This window comes from Megascapheus bottae, chromosome 18 (genome assembly GCF_031878675.1).
Source record: "Megascapheus bottae isolate mThoBot1 chromosome 18, mThoBot2.hap1, whole genome shotgun sequence".
Taxonomy (NCBI): domain Eukaryota; kingdom Metazoa; phylum Chordata; class Mammalia; order Rodentia; family Geomyidae; genus Megascapheus; species Megascapheus bottae.
Genome location: NC_143526.1, coordinates 25269321 through 25290569, shown reverse-complemented (window position 1 = coordinate 25290569; position 21249 = coordinate 25269321). Strand labels below are relative to the sequence as shown.

The 21249-nt window shown below is 37.3% G+C and overlaps 1 protein-coding gene across 3 annotated transcripts in view; it reads right to left on the bottom strand.

The window, feature by feature from the left end:
* Window positions 1–21249, bottom strand: part of Gpcpd1 (glycerophosphocholine phosphodiesterase 1) — a 51914-nt gene that overhangs the window by 12879 nt on the left and 17786 nt on the right. For 2 of the 3 annotated variants that reach the window (XM_090352027.1, XM_090352028.1), the window contains exons 5-13: window positions 18269–18344; window positions 16020–16061; window positions 12306–12429; window positions 9800–10031; window positions 8568–8730; window positions 8157–8289; window positions 5622–5676; window positions 3607–3699; window positions 631–708 (exon numbers count right to left, since the gene is read on the bottom strand). In XM_090352027.1, coding sequence (XP_090208153.1) covers window positions 631–708; window positions 3607–3699; window positions 5622–5676; window positions 8157–8289; window positions 8568–8730; window positions 9800–10031; window positions 12306–12429; window positions 16020–16061; window positions 18269–18344 — 996 coding nt within the window. The remainder of the gene's footprint in view (window positions 1–630; window positions 709–3606; window positions 3700–5621; window positions 5677–8156; window positions 8290–8567; window positions 8731–9799; window positions 10032–12305; window positions 12430–16019; window positions 16062–18268; window positions 18345–21249) is intronic. The other variant, XM_090352029.1, reaches the window with a different exon arrangement.

Here is a 21249-nt window from a genome sequence, read left to right as displayed (position 1 = left end):
TAAGAGATGGTTTATGAAATAACCATAAGTTGAAAACCTAGCACATTAAGAAAGACTTGCAAAATGGAAAATTAGCAATTTAATAAAAGCACTAAGCACTATATGTAGTACATACATACAAATTCATGAGCAGAAACATGCAAGTAGGAAATATAAAAACTCTTAATTTAGAAGCTATAATTATTGAGACATCTTAAAATGGGAAGAGGAATTGTGAAAAATAAACAAGGCATAACAAAATATACAAAGATCATAGAAAGTAATACATACCAGCTATCACATAAAAGGCTTATTGTACATGAATCAGTTTTATAAGAGCTACTGAAGACAGGAAGCAACCTAAGATTATGAATGTGAAGGGCTAATTCTAATGCAAAGCACCTTCATGAATGCAGAGCCATATGACCTCAAACTCATCAGTTTTCTTTAGCTCTTAGAAACTAAGTGAACATATCAGGCCTGCTTAGTTCCTGGATGGAGAAAGTCAAATCAGCACAAACTTTTCCTTTACTTCATCTATGCATGCTGAATATACATTCAATCGTATGCATAGAATAACATTACACAAGAGGCAAGTCTAAGAAGTACTAGAGCTAAGGGAACATTCTCATGGTATGCTGTTCTTAGTACCTTTAGCAACTGGAGTTGGTCAAATGTTAATTCCTTTACTGGAATTTCAAACAATTCAACTGGATCAGCATCAAATTTCTATTAAAAAAGAGAAAAGAAATGAACTCCACTCACTTTATGAATAAATGTTTATATTACACAGGCCTATAGTTTCAATTTACTTATGATAAAGAGTTATAGGTAGGCATCACAATTGCCATGCAGAAAAGCCCTTTGTATCTAACACTCTCTCCCAGCTCTTCTATTTTGACATTTTCTTTTTTTTCTCTCTAGTGCTCTGATCAACCTTGTAACTAACTTTGCACATGCTAGGCAAGCACTCTACCACAGAGCTACATTTCCTGGCTTGATTTTAATTCAGGCAATGAGGGCCTGGAAGGCAGCTGGGAGGAAGCTGTGAGACAGCCAAGATGTCATCATCTGTTCTACTTCCTTCATGCATTCTTCACATTTATTTTATCTGACACACATTCATGCTACATGCCTAGTAAATCAACATGCAAATACCATGAAATATTCATAAATTTCTAAACTTTTCTAAGACATTTAAATATTTAAGTTTGAATTAAAATAGCAGCCACCAAATAAACTGCAATGAAAACTGTCTGAATAGCCATAAGCAGTAATATTTAACAAGAACTTTCATCTGCCAAGTTTCCCCGACAAGCAAATCTACTGTACTAAGTTTTAATGTTACATCAAATGTCACACTGTTAGAGGTACTACCACCTCAAGAAAATGTATTAAGGCACCCATAAATCATCAATGCAACAATTACATTGAAAGCCATTGCATGTATATATTTACTTATGGACACTGGTACAAACCTGCATATGCATAAACTTTTTCTGGAAGGATACACAAGAAACTATTAAGAATAAGTGAGATGAAGGAAATGGGGGAAAGGAAGACTTAATTTTCAAATTGTATTCTACACTACTTGTATTTTTTTTTTCCTCATGAAGACCTGGGTTTGATTGCTCGGTACCACATACATAGAAAAACAACTGGAGGGGCCGGGAGTTTGGCCTAGTGGTTAAAGTGCTTGCCTAGCATGCATGAAGACCCAGGTTCGATTCCTTGGTACCACATATAGAAAAAAGCCGGAAGTGGTGCTGAGGCTCAAGTGGTAGAGCTCTAGCCTTGAGAAAGTCCAAGGACAGTGCTCAGGCCCTGAGCTCAAGCCCAGGACTGGCAAAAAAAAAAAAAAAAAAAGAAAAACAACTGGAAGTGGTGTTGTGGCCCAAGGACAGTGCTTAGGCCCTGAGCAAAAAAAAAAAAAAAGAATTAAAACTTGAAGCTGGGTGCCAGTGGCTCATGCCTATAATCCTAGCTACTCAGGAGATTGAGATTTGAGGATTGAGGTTTGAAGCCAGCCAGGCAAAAAGTACTTTTTTTTTTTTTTTGGGGGGGGGGGTGTCGTGGGGCTTGAACTCTGGGCCTGAATGCTGTCTCTGAGCTCCCCAGATCAAGGCTACCACTCTACTCCTGGAGCCACAGCACCATTTCCCATTTTCTAGTGGTCAATTGGAGATAAGAGTCTCATGGACTTTAGTGCCTAGGCTGACTTTGAACTGCTGGGATCCTTAGATCTCAGAGGCAGCTAGGATTATAGGCATGAGCCACCTCATGAGCCACCTCGGCCGGATCCCAAGAAACTCTTATCTCTAATTAACCACTCAAAACCTGGAAGTGGCACTGTGGCTCATGTGTAGAGAGCTGGCCTTGAGCTCAGGGCCCTGAGTTCAAGCCTCGCAACCCTCACTCCAACCCACCCCTCATCCACCCCCCAAATTAAAACCTGACATAAAAGAACATATAGTACACTACGATCATTCCCAAATTAAGTCAGACTAGTTCAATTTCATAGCCTAACAGGCTCATGAGTGTGAGGGATCAGCAATACTCTTCAAAAAATGAGGATTTCACTGTTGATTGAATTAGGGCTGTAACTTGGGGCCTGGACATAATCCTCTTAGGTTGCCCAAGGCTGGTACTCTACCACTTGAGTCATAGCTCTCCTTCCAGCTATTTTTTAAAGTTAATTGAAGAGTCTCATAAGGCCTTTTCTGCATAGGCTGGCTTTGAACCATGATCCTCAAGATCTCAGCCTCCTAAACTAGGATTATAGGCATGAGCAACCCAACACCTAGCCTAACCTCAGATAAAAACAAAAAACCAACACTCTTCAATTGCAAACAACCTCCTTCATTCCTTTTTGGTTTTTTTTTTTTTTTTTTTTTTTGCTTCTGTCCTCTGAATGGATATATTTCCTTTCTTCCCTCTGCAAAAAATATTTCACAGATGGGTTCCTTTCTATTTGCCATAGTAAACTCAATCCAGGACTATACTTAGAACCCACTGCATGTCACCCAGATGTCTTGTCACCGTATTTATTTATATGCAATACGAAGTATCTGGTACAGTATTCTACATGTTAGCAATTACTTGAAACTGATTCTCAGCTGTTTTAAAGAAAATGCCAAATTAACCCTCCAAAGTTACTGAGAAATCACTTGATTCATTTGTATACTGAAGTTCAGAAAGTATATAGTAACAATTATTTTTGAACAACAGTGATAAAAATGTACATCCATTTCCAAATCTCACAGTGGATTCTCTCCTGGCCCTCTTGCCCATTTCTCTTAATTCTTACAGTACTCCAGCACATACACATTTCTGTTCCCCTTACCCGTACTGTCCTCGAAATTCTTTTACCTCAGTCACCAAAACACTGGTGGAAAGTTTGATTCTAAACACGTCCCTTCTCAGTTAAAAAAAAAAAATCCTCAAAGGTAAAATTGTATGCCAAGGCCCTCCAAGACTGACTCCTAGCCACTTCAAGTTTTCATTGTGACTCTTTGCTTTAGCCTAATTATAGAGGGGAACCTAGAATACAAACCCTGATATTACTCCTCTTCTGCCTTTATACAGTGACCTATATAGTAAGTTTAAAATAAAGGAACTTCAAGATACCTTCTTCATAGTCAAACAACAGGTGAGATCATGATAAACCACAGGCACGAAGTCCTTTGAAAGGTGTACATCAAATTCTACAAAGGCTGCACCCTAGCAGAAGAAAAGGAAACAAAAGTTTGAAAAAGAACATAGTACTAAGAATTTTATTAGTCAGAATAAGATTTCTGATAAGTACACAAAAACGTACAATGTTCTAATTAATGTCATACTTTAAGCTTCTTCCCAAGATAATATATTCTCTTAAAGCAATTTTTTTTCTGTTTTGCAAAGTCCAATTTTTTCCTTCCTCTCACTCTCAAGGCACTGGTTCAAACACCCAGAATACTGCTTCTAGTAGTAACAAGAGCAAATAGGAACCTGGAATACAGAGTTCATCCTGCATATCATCGCTAAATAGTTAAACCTCAGAGCTGACAGGAAGGAAAGAATACACTGGAAAAGCTCTGCTCCTGGGTATAACTAAACAGTACCATTTTAAATCTTTTCTTAGCTGTGTGCTGGTGGCTCACGCCTGTAATCCTAGTTACTCAGGAGGATGAAACTGAGGATCACAGACTGAAGCCAACCTGAGCAAGAAAGTCCATGAGACTCTTATCTCCAATAAGCTGCTCAAAAAAGCTGGAATTGGCATTGTGGCACAAGTGGTTTAGCTCTCACCTTGAGCAAAGAAGCCAGGGACAGCACCTAGCTTGGAGTTCAAGCTCCAGGACTGGCAAAAAACCAAAAACTTTTCTTAGAAAGTACCAGTAATGAATAAATAAAGAGCATGAATGAGGGTGAATATGTCTAAAATAATCGTTTGCATACATGAAAACAGAATAATCAAACCTGATGGGATTTGTTTAAGAAGGAGCAAAGAGGTTATGGAGAGTGGTAAGAGAGGAAGAGGCTGACAGGACACATTGTATACATGTAAGTAAATGTCATAATGTCCCCTTGTACAACAAATACATATTTATAAATAGGGTCAGTACTGAACTAAAGCAGAAGCTACAGTTGTTTAACAGAGAGAAAAATACAATCAGGCAGGGCTTGGTAGCTTATGCCCGCAATTCTAGCTACTCAGGAGGCTGAGATCTGAGGATCAAGGTTCAAAGCCAGCCTGGGCACAAAAGGACCAGAGACTCTTATCTCCAAATAACCTCTATAAAAAATGGGAAGTGGAGCTTGGCTGAGGGTAGGGCAGCAGCCTTGAGCTGAAGAGCTCAGGGACAGTGCCCAGGCTGAGTTCAAGCCCCATGGCCTACCAAAAAAAGAAAAGAAAAATACAATCAGGCAACAACAATGATACACATACCAAATTCCCAGAAAGAGGCTCAAACAGATAAAGAGGGCAAGAATATAATTATAAAAGCAGATCCATTCTGTCCCATGAATTAAGGTCCAAGAATACAAATGACATACAAGTGTATATCATCACTAAGACAAGGCCACCGGAAAGTTGAAGGTCATAGTCACTATGACCCACAGGAAGATTATATAAAAAAGGGTAGATGTGACTGACCCCCTACAATGGCTCTAAGTCATAGGATGTGCTCATTTTAGGAATACACATTAATCACAGGTTAGAACCAAAGGAACTGAGAAGCCTGGCAGTAAGCCTGCTTCACGAAAACAAAACATAACAAAGGAAGAACAACAAAAACAGAAGGGGGAAGGAGAAGATATACCAGTCTTCAAATGTTATATAAAGCTCTTCTTAAGCATTTTACTTCCAACATGAATGAGTAAGCAGATTCAGTTAGTAGAAGTCGATGATAAGTAGCAATGTTTTTTTTGGTCCAATAACAAATTTTTCATAATGAAGAATGGTTATAATTTTATCACTTAAATACTAATATTCAACAAGAACCTATAAACACAAATGTCAAGAGCTGTTTTGTCTTAGGAACATGTTAAGGAGAACCATAAATATTTTTCCTTTCCACCTATGAATGCAAACTGGGAGAGACTGCCTGGAGCTCCATTTCTCTACCTAACAATCCACAGTTCTTTCAACAAAGGTCACTTACGTGGCTAGCAGCATTTCTTAAAGAAGCAATTGTATTTTCTTGTACTTTAGCCAACCTGAAATAGGGAAAAAAAAAAGTTATCACATATCAAAGAAATAAAACAAATGTAAAAGTGCCAATTACATATATTTAACAATGGAAGTAACCGTAATTATTTATTTTGACATTAATTTGTAAACTGTAAAATACGATCATTATCACACTTCGCTGGTTTATTTATTCCAGAAAAACCAAAGTTGAACAACTGTTAAGGGTTTATAAACTAAAAACAAGTATATGATACATTATAACTCATATGGACTTATTTTCTTGAGACCAGGTGACTGATCAAGCAAAAACAATCCCCTTTAAGGTATGAAGAATCCAGAAGTAGAGCCAAGTGCCAGTGGCTCATACCTATAACTCAAGAGGCAGAGATGGAAATAGCAGAGACTCTTACCTCCAACTAACCAGTAAAAAGTCTAGAGTAGAATTAAGGCTCAACTGGTAGAACATTAGCTTTGAGCAAAAAAGCTAGGCAAAACAATAGCTAGGCTCTGGTGACTCATGCCTGTAGTCCTAGCTATTCAGGAGGCTGAGACCTAGGATCACAGTTCAACACCAGCTCACCCAGGCATTAGACTCTTATATCCAATTAACTACCAGAAAATTTCAAGTGGTGCTGTGCCTCAAAGTACCCCAGAGTTCAAGCCCCATGACCTGCCCCTCCTCCCAAGGGTAGGGGAAAAAAGCAAGTGCTAGAGTCAAAGTTCAAACCCCAATACCAGAATATATACATGTGGGCACGTGCACACAAGCTCATGCACATACATGTAGGGGCACACACACACATACAAGAGAAAATTTGCATTTCTTGCGATGAAGCCTCTAGAAGTAGAAAAGATGGACACACCAATAAGATGGAAATATGAAAACCGGCCTTGCCAAAAAAATAAATAAATCAAGTTATGGGTCAATAAAAGCAGCTCTTAGGTGATGAAAAATTAAATTTAAAGAGATAACTAAATTAACAAAAGATTATTGCAACATACTGAAATGTCAAACCTAAGACGGTACATTAAAGTGTTTTGTTTTTGGGCAGCAATGGAATTATTGTTTCAAAAACACTTCTGTTTTATGATTATTCTCTGGCAGCCAACTTAATTTATTGATATTTAAAATGAAAGACAGTGATATAATTTTTAATGTTGCAAAACCACCTATTTCTGTAAAACCATGTTACTATATACAATGTATATTTCAAGTGGTTTACACTGAATGCTTGATATAAATAAATACAGTGTATTGCAATGATTAAAAAAAGAAGAAACTGGCCTTGCCATTCCTAGGCAGGACCTTTACCATTTGAGCCACATACCTAGAGACCTTCTACTCTTGTTATTCTTCAGCTAGGGTCTTACTGGCTGCCTGAGGCAGTCTGAAACCCTATGGAATAACTGACATATGCCACACATGCAGGAGCTACTGATCCAACTGCTATGAAAATTTTATTAAGAACAAGGGAAAGAAAAAAAAAGTTTAAATCAATATATTTTTATCAATTTTTTCTTTTTTTTTGCATTGGACCCAAAAGCTATCATGACACAGTTCTTTTAAAAAAACAAAACAACAAAGAAGCCTACATCAATAAGTTGTAACACTAATTATAAAACTTTACAGAGCTGGGCATGGTGGCTTACGCCTGTAATCCTAGCTACTCAGGAGGCTGAGATCTGAGAATCAAGGTTCAAAGCCAGCCTGGACACAAAAGGACCAGAGACTCTTATCTCCAATTAACCTCTAGAAAAAATGTGCAGTGGGGCTTGGCTGAGAGTAGGGCAATAGCCTTGAGCTGAAGAGCTCAGGGACAGAGTACAGGCTGAGTTCAAGCCCCATGACCCACCAAAAATAAATAAATAAATAAAAACTTTACAAAAACAATTTGCTGGGCTGAAAGCGTGGCCTAGTGGTAGACTACCTAGCATGCATGAAGCCCTGGGTTCGAGTCCATGGTACCACATACATAGAAAAAGCCAGAAGTGTTGCTGTGGATGGAGTGGTAGAGCACTTGTTTTGAGAAAGCCCAAGGACAGTGCTCAGATCCTGAGTTCAAGCCTCAGGACTGGCAAAACAAAAAAGCAATTTATTAAACAGGTGAGGCGTCTTTCAGATGAGGTCTAGGTTGAACTAATATTCCCTAGGCTTATTTACAGTTTCCTAGAATCATAAATGCTCAAAACAGAAAAATACTAGGAACAATCTTGACCAAATCCTTCCATCTCATAGATGAGGAAGCAGATTCAGTGAGTATAACATGCAAAAACAAGAACACAAAAAAACCACAAAAAATTTCTGCATCAAACTTTCCCTTCTGATTTCCTTTTAATGATTTTTATGTACTAATTCAGCATTAATTTTGAAATGGTGATCCTTATCATCACATTATATTCAACTTACAGAGTAATAATAAAGGTATTATTTGACCTTTAGTAGGCTAAGCTAATTACTAATCAAGCCTTAGGTACTGCATGATGACTCCACCCATAGTCAACCTACTGGGCAGTTGTTGTTGAATTCCCTGCACCCCGATGGCCAACATCCAACGGTGTTCTTGGCTTCCAATACTTGGAAAATGAAGATTTCATGTCACAATTGTATCCTGGCAAAGGCTTAATGATGATAAAGTCAACTTTCATAGGAAAAAAAGAGAAAAAAGAAGAATGATTTTAAAGGCCATTACAAACTCAATGAAGTTCTTAGCAACATTTAAACCAGTTTTTATCACCTTCTATCATACAGAAAATCACATCAAAATTGCAAAGGCTTCCAGGAAATTCAACAGACATATTCCTCTGTTACTGCCCTAGTCAATAATCTAAAGCCTAGCTACCAATTATTATTTTCAAATAACCTAAGGCCAAGGAAAATTTAAACTTAATCTTAGCTTATTTGCTTCTCCCTACTTACCTCTTACTTTGCCAATGGTTTTCCTGGAATTCCTGCTCATGATGGGGAGAGTAAGGATTCCAGCACTCCTACCACTCTCTGCGATGGTAGATGACAAAAGGCATGCTGTGCCCACATGTCCAGGAAGAGCATCTCCCTGAACTACTGGCTCACTGAGATCTTCCTGAAAAATCAGGTTTACAGTACTCAATTTGTAAACACTGTCAATGTAAGGATTAAGGAAGTCTTAATAGTCAACCCAGAATCTGCAGAAGAGTACTACTGAAAAAGAAAGACAGCTGGAGGCTGAGGGAGAATAAGGAATCCAAGGCCAACCTGGACTTCACTGCAAGACCCCACTCCCACTGCTCTTCCAGCCTCCTAAGGAGAAAAATCCCTAGCCATTATTACAGTAAAAATCCCTAGCCAGTATTCGGGTAATTTAGGCTTTCTTTAGTCCTTAAATAAATAAATGGTATATTTCTTCTGGAGAGCAATCTGTCTCACCATTCATTTGGTGGGTTATGACAACATAGTACTTTGCCTTCCTCTGGCCAGAAAGAACCATAAAATCTCCTGGAACAGGAGGCACAGGCTTAACCTACCCAGAGCCACCAAAACCTGAAAGGCCAGGGCTGCAGGTACTTATGTGTGCCAAGATGCAGGCCTAAGCTACTGACAGCCACTCTGTCACCAGATGAAGTTGAAAGGTAAGAGGAGTCCATCACATGGATCATCTGAAGCTTATTTGATCTGTGGGTTTCTGCCTAACCTCAATAAAAAAATAATAAATTGTAATTGTATTTAGACTGCTTAATTGGTATGACATTTAGTAGTGATTTAAAATAGCAATTGTCTCAAATTCTCTTGGCTAAGTATTTCCATTTTGTGTTTGTTTGCAGAGTTCCATCTGGAGTCTGTGAATAAACAAATTGAAACTATCATTTGAGACATGTCCCCATTCTATGTATTCTTTGGTTTTTCATGTAGGATTTCATTGCTAACTTTGCCATGTTTAGCCTTGAACCATGATCCTCCTGTCTCCGTCTCATGAAAAGCTGATATTCCAGGCATGCACCAGCTCCCCAGCCTCTCAGCTCCTTGCAGCAGCAGCTCTTAATACTAACAACTCCAAGCTTTTATAAGAAGCAAAAATCCAAAAGAACTATATAGATCACATTACACAAGTTAGACTACATATAAAAATAAGCTCATGTCTACATTGTAACTCCCTCACTGAAATAAAATCTCACCTCAAAGAAATCAAAGATCAGTTCCAGGTTATCTGGTTCCATTGTCTGTATGCTGTACTCTGTCCAACGATCAGGCTGTAAACCATACCCACACTCCGGCTGGGAATGCCTGCACTTGAACTCATTGTCACTTATTAAGGAGATCTCCAGACTATTGGACATTTTGTGAAGAACAGTGGGAGATACCCTATCATCATCATCTTCCTCCAGACCCTCTAGTGTAAGCTTTACCCTACAAAACAAGGGAAAACAATAAAATACAAAAGTGCCACAGAAAAATTTAAGGATTCCTCTACTATGCTTAATAACAAAATAATACATTAATAAAGACTACAAAAGCTATACAGGTTAAGAAATTTAATGTGTTTAGGTTTACCTACATATAGAAATTTCAGCAAGATCTTAAATGAGATAAATGCTTATTGTACCTACTAAAATTTAAGGTTGTTTTCATTATTGTTTTTAACAAATTCAAAGAGGTATTTACTATTATCTCAATTATAAATGGCTACTTCAATAAGAAAAATATTGGGGGAGGGGGGGATTTGTGTGAGAAAACACTGAGGTTTGAATTCAAGGTCCTGTCCCTTCTAAGCAAGAGCAACATCTCGAGACATGTCTGAAGCCTTTTTTTTTGCTTTAGTTGGTTTTTAGTTAGGGTCGTACATTTTTGCTTGGGAATAACCTCAGACCACAACTGTCTTACCTATGCATCCCAACAGCTGTTATTAATTACAAATCTTTACTGCCATACCCAGCTAATTGGCTGAAACAGAGGTCTTGCTATCTTTTTGCCTGGGTAGCCTCAAACCAGTCTTCCAGATCCCCTGTATCAATTTCTTACCTGTCAGCCCATCAAGATGTTACTCTAATTTAAAAAAAGAAATTGTAGCAATCACACAATTTACTTGCTTCTACTAAAATAACATGCAAACATTTGAATTTATAAAGTCAAACAGACTTTACAGATCAACCACACGATCTGATTACCACAGTTTTTCCAAAGCAAAGGGCAAGATATATACATACCTAAATACTCTATCATAGCCAATGTTGTGAACTACCAATCACCTTTTCCATCTCTCCCTATTCTTGTGATATATATATATACTATATTTAAACAGCTATAGTAAAATGCTTAATGATTTACAGACTATAATATCTTGAAAAGACGGAATAATCCATGTCTTTTTAGTTACTGAAAATGACTTAAATCACCCCTGACATTTTGTCAAAGTTATATCTATGTTATATATCCAGACTTCAAATAAACTACCTGAGTCTTAAAGAAGCCAAGTCATGGGCCGGGAGTTTGGCCTAGTGGTAGGGTGCTTGCCTAGCATGCATGAAGACCCATGTTTAATTCCTCGGTACCACAAGCATAGAAAAAAAGCCAGAAATGGTGCTGAGACTCAAGTGGTAGAGCTCTAATCTTGAGAAAAAGGACAGTGCTCAGGTCCTGAGTCCAAGACCAGGACTGGCAAAAAAAAAAAAAAAAAAAGAGAAGAAGCCAAGTCACTCAAATGTACATACAATATTAGAGAGAGAAAAGTTACAGAGCTTTATATCTATCTTTAACACCAATACAAAATTACCAAAACAACAATAAAAAGCATTTGGAATTGCTATAATAGCTTTCACTTTCTTCATGGAAAATTTTTCATTTTTTAAATTACCAATAAGCAATTTTCTTACTTATTCTTTGGAATTTTGAAGGATATTTCCATATGTCATTTTCTCACTTAACACAAAAATTCTGGGCAGAGTGAGGGCATGCTTGTAGGGTCTGAACTTAAGGCTTTGCATTTGCCATGTAAGTGCTCTATCACTTGGGACTATGTCTCTAGCCTCCAGTTACAAGCTTTAAAACCAATTGCTTACTGCTAAACTAGGAAACTTAAATGGCAGCAACTATAAAAGTAACTTAAAACTGTTTATCTTTATGAGGAAGAAACTTTGTTTCTAAATTAGAGATTAAAACTAATTCAAGTAGGCTGAAGGCATGGTGAGGTGATAAAGTACCTGTCTAGTAAATATGAAGCCCTGAGTTCAAAACCCAAGTACCAAAAACAAGTATGTGTAACAATAGTAGTCCTTGGAAAAAAGCAAACTATTATAAAACCTGTAACTATTAGAAAATATGACCGGTAAATGTGCTTATATATTATTAGTTTATATATTTCAAGTCTTAAAAACCAAACTGTCAGTTGGGGCCAGGAGTTTGGCTTAGTGGTAGAGTACTTGCCTAGCATGCACCTGGATTTGATTCCTCAGTACCACAAACATAGGGAAAAAGATTCCTCAGTACCACATACATAGGGAAAAAAAAAAAGCCAGAAGTTGTGCTGAGGCTCAAATGGTAGAGCTCTGGCCTTGAGAAAGTCCAAGGACAGTGCTCAGGCCCTGAGCTCAAGCATAGGACTGGCAAAAAAAAAAAAAACTGTCAAAAATCTACAGCACTAGTAAAAGCAAATGGCCTAAATAACAAGAGCATATATGTTCATACCTAAATCTAGATTTTTTAAATATTTTCTTGGTTATTGAAACTGGAGGTTTTTCAGAGTAATGCAAACGTAATCTTATTTCAGTTTGACATGTCAGCCATCCAGAATCCAGAGTTTCAACACCATCTGGCAAGTAAATATGAAGAATGGTAATTATTATGCATGTTTTGAAAATAAAAACACACTGTGACAATTCAAGCTTATTTGCATTTTAATACACAGGTTATATACAACATTGACACTTTCCACAAGCAAATATACTGACAGCCTTAAATTTGACTTTGAGAAAAAAAAAATTTTTTTTTTTTGGGTGGGGGACCAATCCTAGGGCTTGAACTTAGGGTTTGGATACCATCCCTAAACCTCTTATATGCTCAAGGTTAGCACTCTATCACTTGAGCTACCGTGCTACTTTGCCATTTCCAGCTATTTGTTTATGTGATACTCAAGAATCCAACCCCGGGCTTTGTGCATGCCAGGCAAGCACTGTACCACTGAGCCATACTCCCAGCCCCGAAAAAGCTTTTATATAAATAGGAAAAAAGATTAGTACCAACTGGGCATGATGGCTCACATACTTATATAATCATAGCCACTCAGGCAGTAAAGATTAGAGGGATCATAGTTTAAGGCCAGTTCAGGATTTGCAAACTCCATCTCAAACAACAGTTGGCACAGTGGCACACCTGTCATCCTAGCTATGTAAGAAGTGTAAATAGGTGGATGGTGAACCACTAGAGTCCAGACATAAAAGGGAGACCCTATCTCAAAAAGAACCCATACAAAACGGTTAGCGTTGTTGTTCAGGTGGTAGAGCTTCTACCTAATAAGTAGAAGGCCTTGAGTTTAAACTCTAGTATTGTTCAAAAACAAAAAATAAATACTGACAATTATGCTTTGACCACTTAAAATGTTCTAAATTGAAACCAGGAAGGATGGTGGCATATGCTTATATAATCCCTGAAACTGTAAAGATGGAGACAGGAACACTGTACCTGGGAAGTCAGCCTGGACAAAACTAATATAAGATCCTATCTAAAAACTACCTAAAAGCAAAACAATTGGGAACATGGCACTTATTAAAGTGCTTGCTTAGTAAGTAAGAGGCTCATAATTCAAACCCAATTCCCAACCCCACCCCGAGACACACACACACACACACACACACACACACACATACACACACACACACAAAGAATGGAAGAAAATTGAATCCCTTATTGAATTCACACGAATCTATTTTAGAAGAACATATGTTCAAGGTAGATTCTAAAACCTAACGAATACCCCACCATTATACTGTCAAAGTACCACATGAGATAGCCAACAAGAAATTTGTTATGCCATTATGGTTGGAGATGAGAAATACAAGAGGTAAAAAAAAATAAAAAAGAATCAAATCTGTATTTTGAGGGGGAGGGGCGGGGTATGAGGCTTGAATTCTCTGGGCTTGGGCACTGTCACTTAGCTCTTCAGCTCAAGGTTACTGCCCTAACTTTGAGCCACAGCCCCACATCCCCTTTCTTAGTAATTGGAGGTAAGAGTCTCACAGCTTTGTAGTGCCTGGGCTGGCTTGGAACTGTGATCCTCAGATCTCAGCCTCCTGAGTAGTCAGGATTACAGGAGTGAGCCACGGCACCCAGCCAATTCTATATGCTTAAATTAACATTCTGCCAAAATGAAATGAAACAATAGTGAAGACTGTAGCAGCATTGTTTAACTTGAAGCTACCTACCAATACAAGTAATAAATTTTTCATAAATACCAGACAAGCTGCCAATTGTCTGGAATCTATACTTCTTCATTAATAGGTCATTAAAAGAAAATAAAGGGCTGGAGAGTGGCCTAATGGTAGAGTGCTCGCCTAGCATGTACAAAGCCCTAGGTTTGGTTCCTTAGTATCACATCATAACAGAAAAAAAGCCAAAAGTGGTGCTATGGCTCAGGTGGTAGAGGGCTAGCCTTGAGAAAGCCCAAGGACAGTACCCAGACCCTGAGTTCTAGCCCCAGGACTGGCAAAAGAGGAGAGGGAAGGAGAGGGAGGGGAAGGGGAGGAAAATCAAAAAACTTTTCTCCCTAAGAGTAAGTTATGAACATACTTAAATACTTATCATATATTCCTTTCATCCTTTTATTTATTATGTTGGTGGAACTGGGGTTTGAATTCAGAACTCAGTTTTTAAAGACTGCCAGAATCATTAGAACATTTTGGCTGTAACATGTGCAAGAAACACAAAATGTATTTTTTTTCTTTTTCCAGTTCTGGGCTTAAACTCAGGGTCTAGGCACTGTCCTTGGGCTTTCTCAAGGCTAGCATTCTACCAGATGAGCCACAGCACCACTCCTGGCATTTTCTGTGTATGTGGTACTGAGGAATCAAACTCAGGGCTTCATGCATATTAGGCAAGCACTCTAGCACTAGGCTACAAAATGTACAAATTTTATGTAATGGCAATGGTTCACATTTTAAATGTTCAAAACTATTAGTAATATTTGCAAAAACAATTACAAAATAGTAAGTAAATAATTTTAAGAATTCTTGTAATACTTTTTAATATTTGTGCTTATTTATGGGGAACAGTGCTATAATTCAATATATGTACATATATAATAATTCAGTCCAAGATAATTAGCATTTCTATCACCTTAAAAAAGCATAGTATTGCTGGCTACAGATGGCTCATGCCTATAGTCCTAGCTACTCAGATAGACTGAGATCTGAGGACCACAGTTCAAAGCCAGCCCAGGGATGAAAGTCCATGCAACTCTTATCTCCAATTAACCACCAGAAAACCAGAAATAGAGCTGTGCTCAATGTGGTAGAGGACTAGCCTTGAGCTGAAGAGCTCAGGGACAGCATTCAGGCCCAGAGTTCAAGTCCCAAGACTGACAAACAAAAAAGCATAGTACTGAGTTGGACACCAATGGTTCATGCCTGTAATCCTAACTACTGAAGAGGCTAAGATCTCAGGATAACAGGTCAAAGCCAGTCTGAGTAGAAAGTCAAGGAGACTCTCATCTCTAGTCAATTACCAAAAAGCCACAAGTGAAGCTATAACTCTTGCCTTGAGCAAAAGATGTAAGGGGCTATACCCAGGTCCTGAGTTCAACTCCAGTACTGGTACAAAAAGAAGAGAAAAGAAAACTACTTTTGAATTGTATAAACTTATATCCAAACATCAAAATAATAAAAATTTAAAGCATTAAGAATTACATTTTCGGACTGGGAGTTTGGCCTAGTGGTTAAAGTGCTTGCCTAGCATGCATGAAGACCCGGGTTCGATTCCTCGGTACCACATACATAGAAAAAAGCTGGAAGTGGTGCTGAGGCTCAAGTGGTAGAGCTCTAGCCTTGAGAAAGTCCAATGACAGTGCTCAGGCCCTGAGCTCAAACCCAGGACTGGCAAAAAAAAAAAAAAAAAAAAAAAGAATTACATTTTCAAAGCTGGGCACGGGGGCTCACACCTGTAATCCTAGCTACGCATCAGGCTAAGATCTGAGGATCACAGTTCACAGCCAGACTGGGCACTAAAAAGTCCATGACACTCTCTATCTCCAATTAACCACCAGAAAACCGGAAGTGGCACTGTGGCTTAAGGGGTAGGATGGTAGCCTTAAGCTGAAGAGTTCAGGGACAGCGCCCAGGCACAGAGTTCAAGTCCCACAACCAACCAAAAAAAAAAAAAGAATTGTATTTTCAAAACAGTGTTACTTACTGTGAATTCCAAATTGTCCATCATCAATAGTAATTTCGCTTTCTAGAATTCAAGGAAAATAGAAACCTTAGTTAAAATTCATGAGATATGAAGAATAAACAATTGAGAAAATTATCCACTTTAAGGACTGTTTAAACATTAAATCTATAACGTCAAGCAGCTTAAGTGAATAAGCATATTTATTGTAGCCCTCACTGAAGAATTCCCTTCTAAAGATGCTAGCAAGCAGTGCAGTTCTTACAATTTGTGGTGACTTTTCATTGTGTAAGGAAGAGAAAGAGAACTCCTCAGAGACATACTCTGCAGGCACTGAGAGGGACCAGGTTTTACACCCACCAATGTCAGAGACTAACAAGCTGCTGGACAATGGTAACTCCATGCAAAGCTCTTGGCACAATTAAAATGCTTATTCTTTTGTAGTGCAACCCTGAACTTATCTAACATGTGATTGTCCTCACTTTCAACTATTCTTTGTAGCTGGCTAAGAGCTCTACAAACAAGATAAACTTACCTGTACAGACAGAGCTGTGAGGAGCTAGCAATCAAAGAATAAGTGCTACCATATTTCCTTGTAACAGTTCAATTAAATGAGAGAAGCTGCAAAGCCCCATCTTTAATACACTAATTAGCTTTCTTTCTAGTACTCTTCTCAGCTTAGTGTTAAACAATACTGAAATGTCAAGATGTTTTCATAGTTCCCAACAAAGACTCTCTGGGATGGATTACATAAGCCTTTAACAGGTGCATTTCCAAAAAATACATAAATTTCTTTCTAAAGGAACAGAAATAAAATAATTCAAATTCTTACAATTCAAGAATATATTTAACTACAACATGCTTTACATTATAATTTCTTTTTTAAAATGTTTAATACTTATTAAGTTCCAACCTCGGTATGAGACTATTGTAATACTAAGTACATTCCCATAAAATTCTATGTATACTATAAAAACACATACAAAGAAAATCAAATAGAAGGTAGAGTCAGATATAAATGTGTGTCTTTGATACAGAATATAGCAGAACCTTTCACTGTTTCTAATCTAGGCTAGTAACTAAGCAAGTTCAGTTATTATCTTCAAATTTTAACTTGACCTGAGAAATAAAGTATGTATTTTTTACCACTGAGTCAATTTACAGAGGAATACAAATGAGGATTTAATGTAAATAAACTAACTAGAAATTCTATTTTCAATCTGGAAAGGGAAATTAAAAAAATATGACTGGCCACCATAGCTCATACCTGTAATCCTAGCTACTCAGGAGGCTGAGATATGAGGGTTACAGTTCAAAGCCAGAAGGGCACAAGTCCATGAGACTCTTAGCTCCAACGAACCACCAAAAACCCCAAAGTAGAACTATGGCTCAAGAGGTAAGGTAGAGCACTAACCCTGAGCCAAAAAGCTCAGGATAGTGCGTAAGCCCTGTGTTTAAGCCCCAGGACAACATACACACACATACTCTAATGGGGGAAAAAAGAAAAATTAAAAGGATATTGCTATTTTTAGACACAAGAAAACGAAAAAAAAATTTTTGAATGGGGAAGTGGAGATGTGCCTCAAGTAATAGAGCACTAGTCTTCAGTGAAAAAGCTGAGATACAGCACCCATATCCTGAGTTTAAGCCCCAGTATTGTCACCAAAAACATCCCCTCACCCCCCAAAAAGTGAACTACAGCTAGCCAGGAAGGAATTAAATGAATTAGGAAGAATGTAAAAAAACAAGGAAATTTGAATGTATTCATCCAAAGTTTACTATGTTAAAATAAAAACAGTACTTATAACCTAAGGAAATTAAGACCTCTCTGTACAACTACTTAATTTAAAAAAATAAGATAATTTACTCTATTACTACCCAAAGCTAAATAGTAAGAGTTTTAGTTTAGGATTAATTATGTCCTCAAATGTTCTCTACATTTGAGCAGGAAATCAAAGTCATGAATGCTCAGACAAGAAGAATGTTATCTTATCTTTTCTAACTACATTCACTGAAAATAAGTATTTCATAGTAAATTCATCTAACCTCCAAAATAAAAATAAGCAAGCATTTCTAATACGGTTTATAAAGAAAGGCAATTAAGAACTGTTTAGTTTTGAAAGTAAGATCCATGAAATGCAAGTGAATTTGTAGTACTGGCAATGAATTGCCTTTAAACTTTAGAATAAAAATTTACTCAATCCCACTAAGCCACTGAGCAGCATTAGTAACTATATGCATATGCCTCAAACAGATGCAGTTAATGCCCATACCTAAAGGGGTTATTGATCGTGGTTGTAGATGAGTCTCCCACTTGTGAACTATGACTTGACATGGACCACCGATAGTCTGCAATTTAAAAGTTAAACGTCTGCAATAATTTCTTGTATCTTATTTTCTACCCATGACTCCATTAGATGTTTGTAGCCTAAGTCTTATACTAAATAATAGACCAAGAGATTCGAATTGCTAATTATTGATATTATATGCCCCAAATCAGAAATGTACCCAAGTCATAAAACATGATGGAATGCTGGAAGAAAATGTGAGTCAGTAAATGAAGAAAAATGAGATGAGCTAGCACACAAAAACTTTTAAACTCAATTACAAATCTGCCTACAATACTCAGTTGTTTTGTTTTTTGTTTTTTTCAGAGAAATGACAGCACTGAATGTATTTTGGCATATTAGCAAAGGGGTATTTATCACTAGGTAAAGTATACACCCCCTCTTTTTAAAAAAATCTGTCTACACAAGCCTAAAAAGTCTATAGTAGTAGGAATAGCAGAAGCAAGCAAGTACTTCGAGGAGATCAATGTTACAAAATATTTCTGAAACTAAAAAATTATTTAAGAATACTAAAGGGGAAATAAGAGTAACACTAGACTTTTTGAAGAGCATTGGAAATTCTAAAAGAAAGGACACCTGACAGCTAAATTTGAAGACCAAGTATGATGAAAAGGTAATATCAATATACACTGTGAATCTTAGGCCTTTCAGATGATAAATTCATGCAGTATTACAATTCCTAATGTTATCTTTCGTTATCAAGTTTCCTTACCAAAAAAAAAAATTTGTAGGGGTTGCTGCCAACATAATTTTTTTTTTGCCAATCCGAGGCCCTAAACTCAGGGCCTGAGTACTGACCTTAGGCTCTCTCAAGCCTAGAGCTCTACCACTTGAGCCACAGCACCACTTCCAACTTTTTCTGTATATGTGGTACCAAGGAATCGAACCTGGGTCTTTGTGCATGCATCTTTGTGCATGCTAGGGAAGCACTCTACCACTAGGCCAAACTCCCGGCCCTGCCAACATATTTTTAAAATGAGAAATATTGAAGATTAAAAGTATTCTACTTTTACTTTGATTGGAGAAATTTGGTCAATTGAAATTATGCTAAAGGAAAGTTTTTAAAGATACATTTTTGAGTTGCAACCTTAAAAGATATAATTTTTCTTCTTACATGTTCTCTACATAAATTTAATATGGCAAAGCACAAAGAAAAAATTTATATCCACCTAAATATCCTTGAACATGTAAGCTTCTATGTAACTTCAGCACATCTTTAGATCCAATACATCCAATACTCTCACATATATATATATATATATTTCTGGATTGTAATATTAATTTCTTAAGTATACTAGATAACAAGTATGCAACAAATTAGCCACCTGAAGCAAAATGCAATTCTATCACAAGTTGGTTAAAGCCAGCCCCGGCACAAAAGGATCTGAGACTTATCTCAGATTAACAGGAAGTAGAACTTGACTCAAGGGTAGGGCAGTAAGTAGCCTTGAGCTGAAGAGCTCAGGGACAGGGCCCTGGCCAAGTACAAGCTCCATGACTCACCAAAAAAAAAACCAGAGAGTACCTTTAATCTTAGGTTTCCCAAACTTTTTGAAGACTTCTTCTCTGATACATTTTTAAAATGTGCTTTAACAGCTAATTTTCTAATCTTCAAAAGAGGCAACGTATACAGAAAGTATGTTTTCTCAGCAACACACAGAATGAACCCACACCCTTTTCCTACCACTCTCAGACACCCCTGAACCCAATCCTCTTCTCCAGAAAGATTTATAAAAAGTACTAAGCAAAGGGGAGTTGATGAAGGACCATGAATAGAAAACACTGACAGATTTTCAAAAAGTAGGTTGATGAAAGAAAAGGATTCTGCTTTAATTCAAGTGTCAGGGAAACGATCAAGAATTCACTGTATCATTAATATGCATCTATGACATACAAACCCTAATTTTAATTATGTTCTAAAATCTAAGTGCCAGTGATTGTATATAGAGATTCCCTTCTTGATTACTTGTTAAACATGTCATTTGAAATATGATGTAAAAATCAATGTTAATAAGTTCTTTAAATAAAATTCACTGCATCATTATGTAAGAAGTCATATTTGATATAAACATATTATAATAATTACTTCAACAATCCCACTCATATTTTTTAGTAAAAAAACCCACTACCGGGGCCAGGAGTTTGGCCTAGTGGTAGAGTGCTAGCCTCGCATGCACAAAGACCCGGGTTCGATTCCTCAGTACCACATACATAGAAAAAAGCTGGAAATGGTGCCGAGGCTCAAGTGGTAGAGCTCTAGCTTTGAGAAACTCTAAGGACAGTGCTCAGGCACTGAGCTCAAGCCCAGGACTGGCAAAAGAAAAAAAGAAAAAAAAAACAAAACACTACCTACATCATGAGATTACTACTTGACCTGAATAGTGAGGAGCAGTCCATGTCAAAGGATGACTTGTAACTAAAACTGTACGTTAACTGTCACACAACAAAATCATGTTGGTTGATATACAGAATACAACAACAACAAAACCCTCTAATTCTAAAATACACTGAAATTCCAAAATTAGGATTATGACCATTATTATTAAACTTCATAGGGCAACCTTGAAGTTCAACTTTACTGAAGTTCTTTGAAAAAGAAGTTCAGTATCTTGGTGATGGCTCCAATACGTGCACTACTTTCTAATAGGCTAACTGTAATAACTCACTCCTCAAAATTTTAGAATGATTCATCTTATAAGAGGATTGACAATTTTGAGCCTTTTGGAAGATTAATCTTTGGAGAAATAATGAATCCAAGAGAATATTCAAACAACAATACTGACAGGAGTTATCTGACAGTTTAACATATACAAAATCAGATGACTGATGCAGGTGTGGTGGTAGACACCTCTAATGCTAGCACTTGGGAAGCAGAGGCAGGAGGATTATAAGGCTGAGGCTGGTCT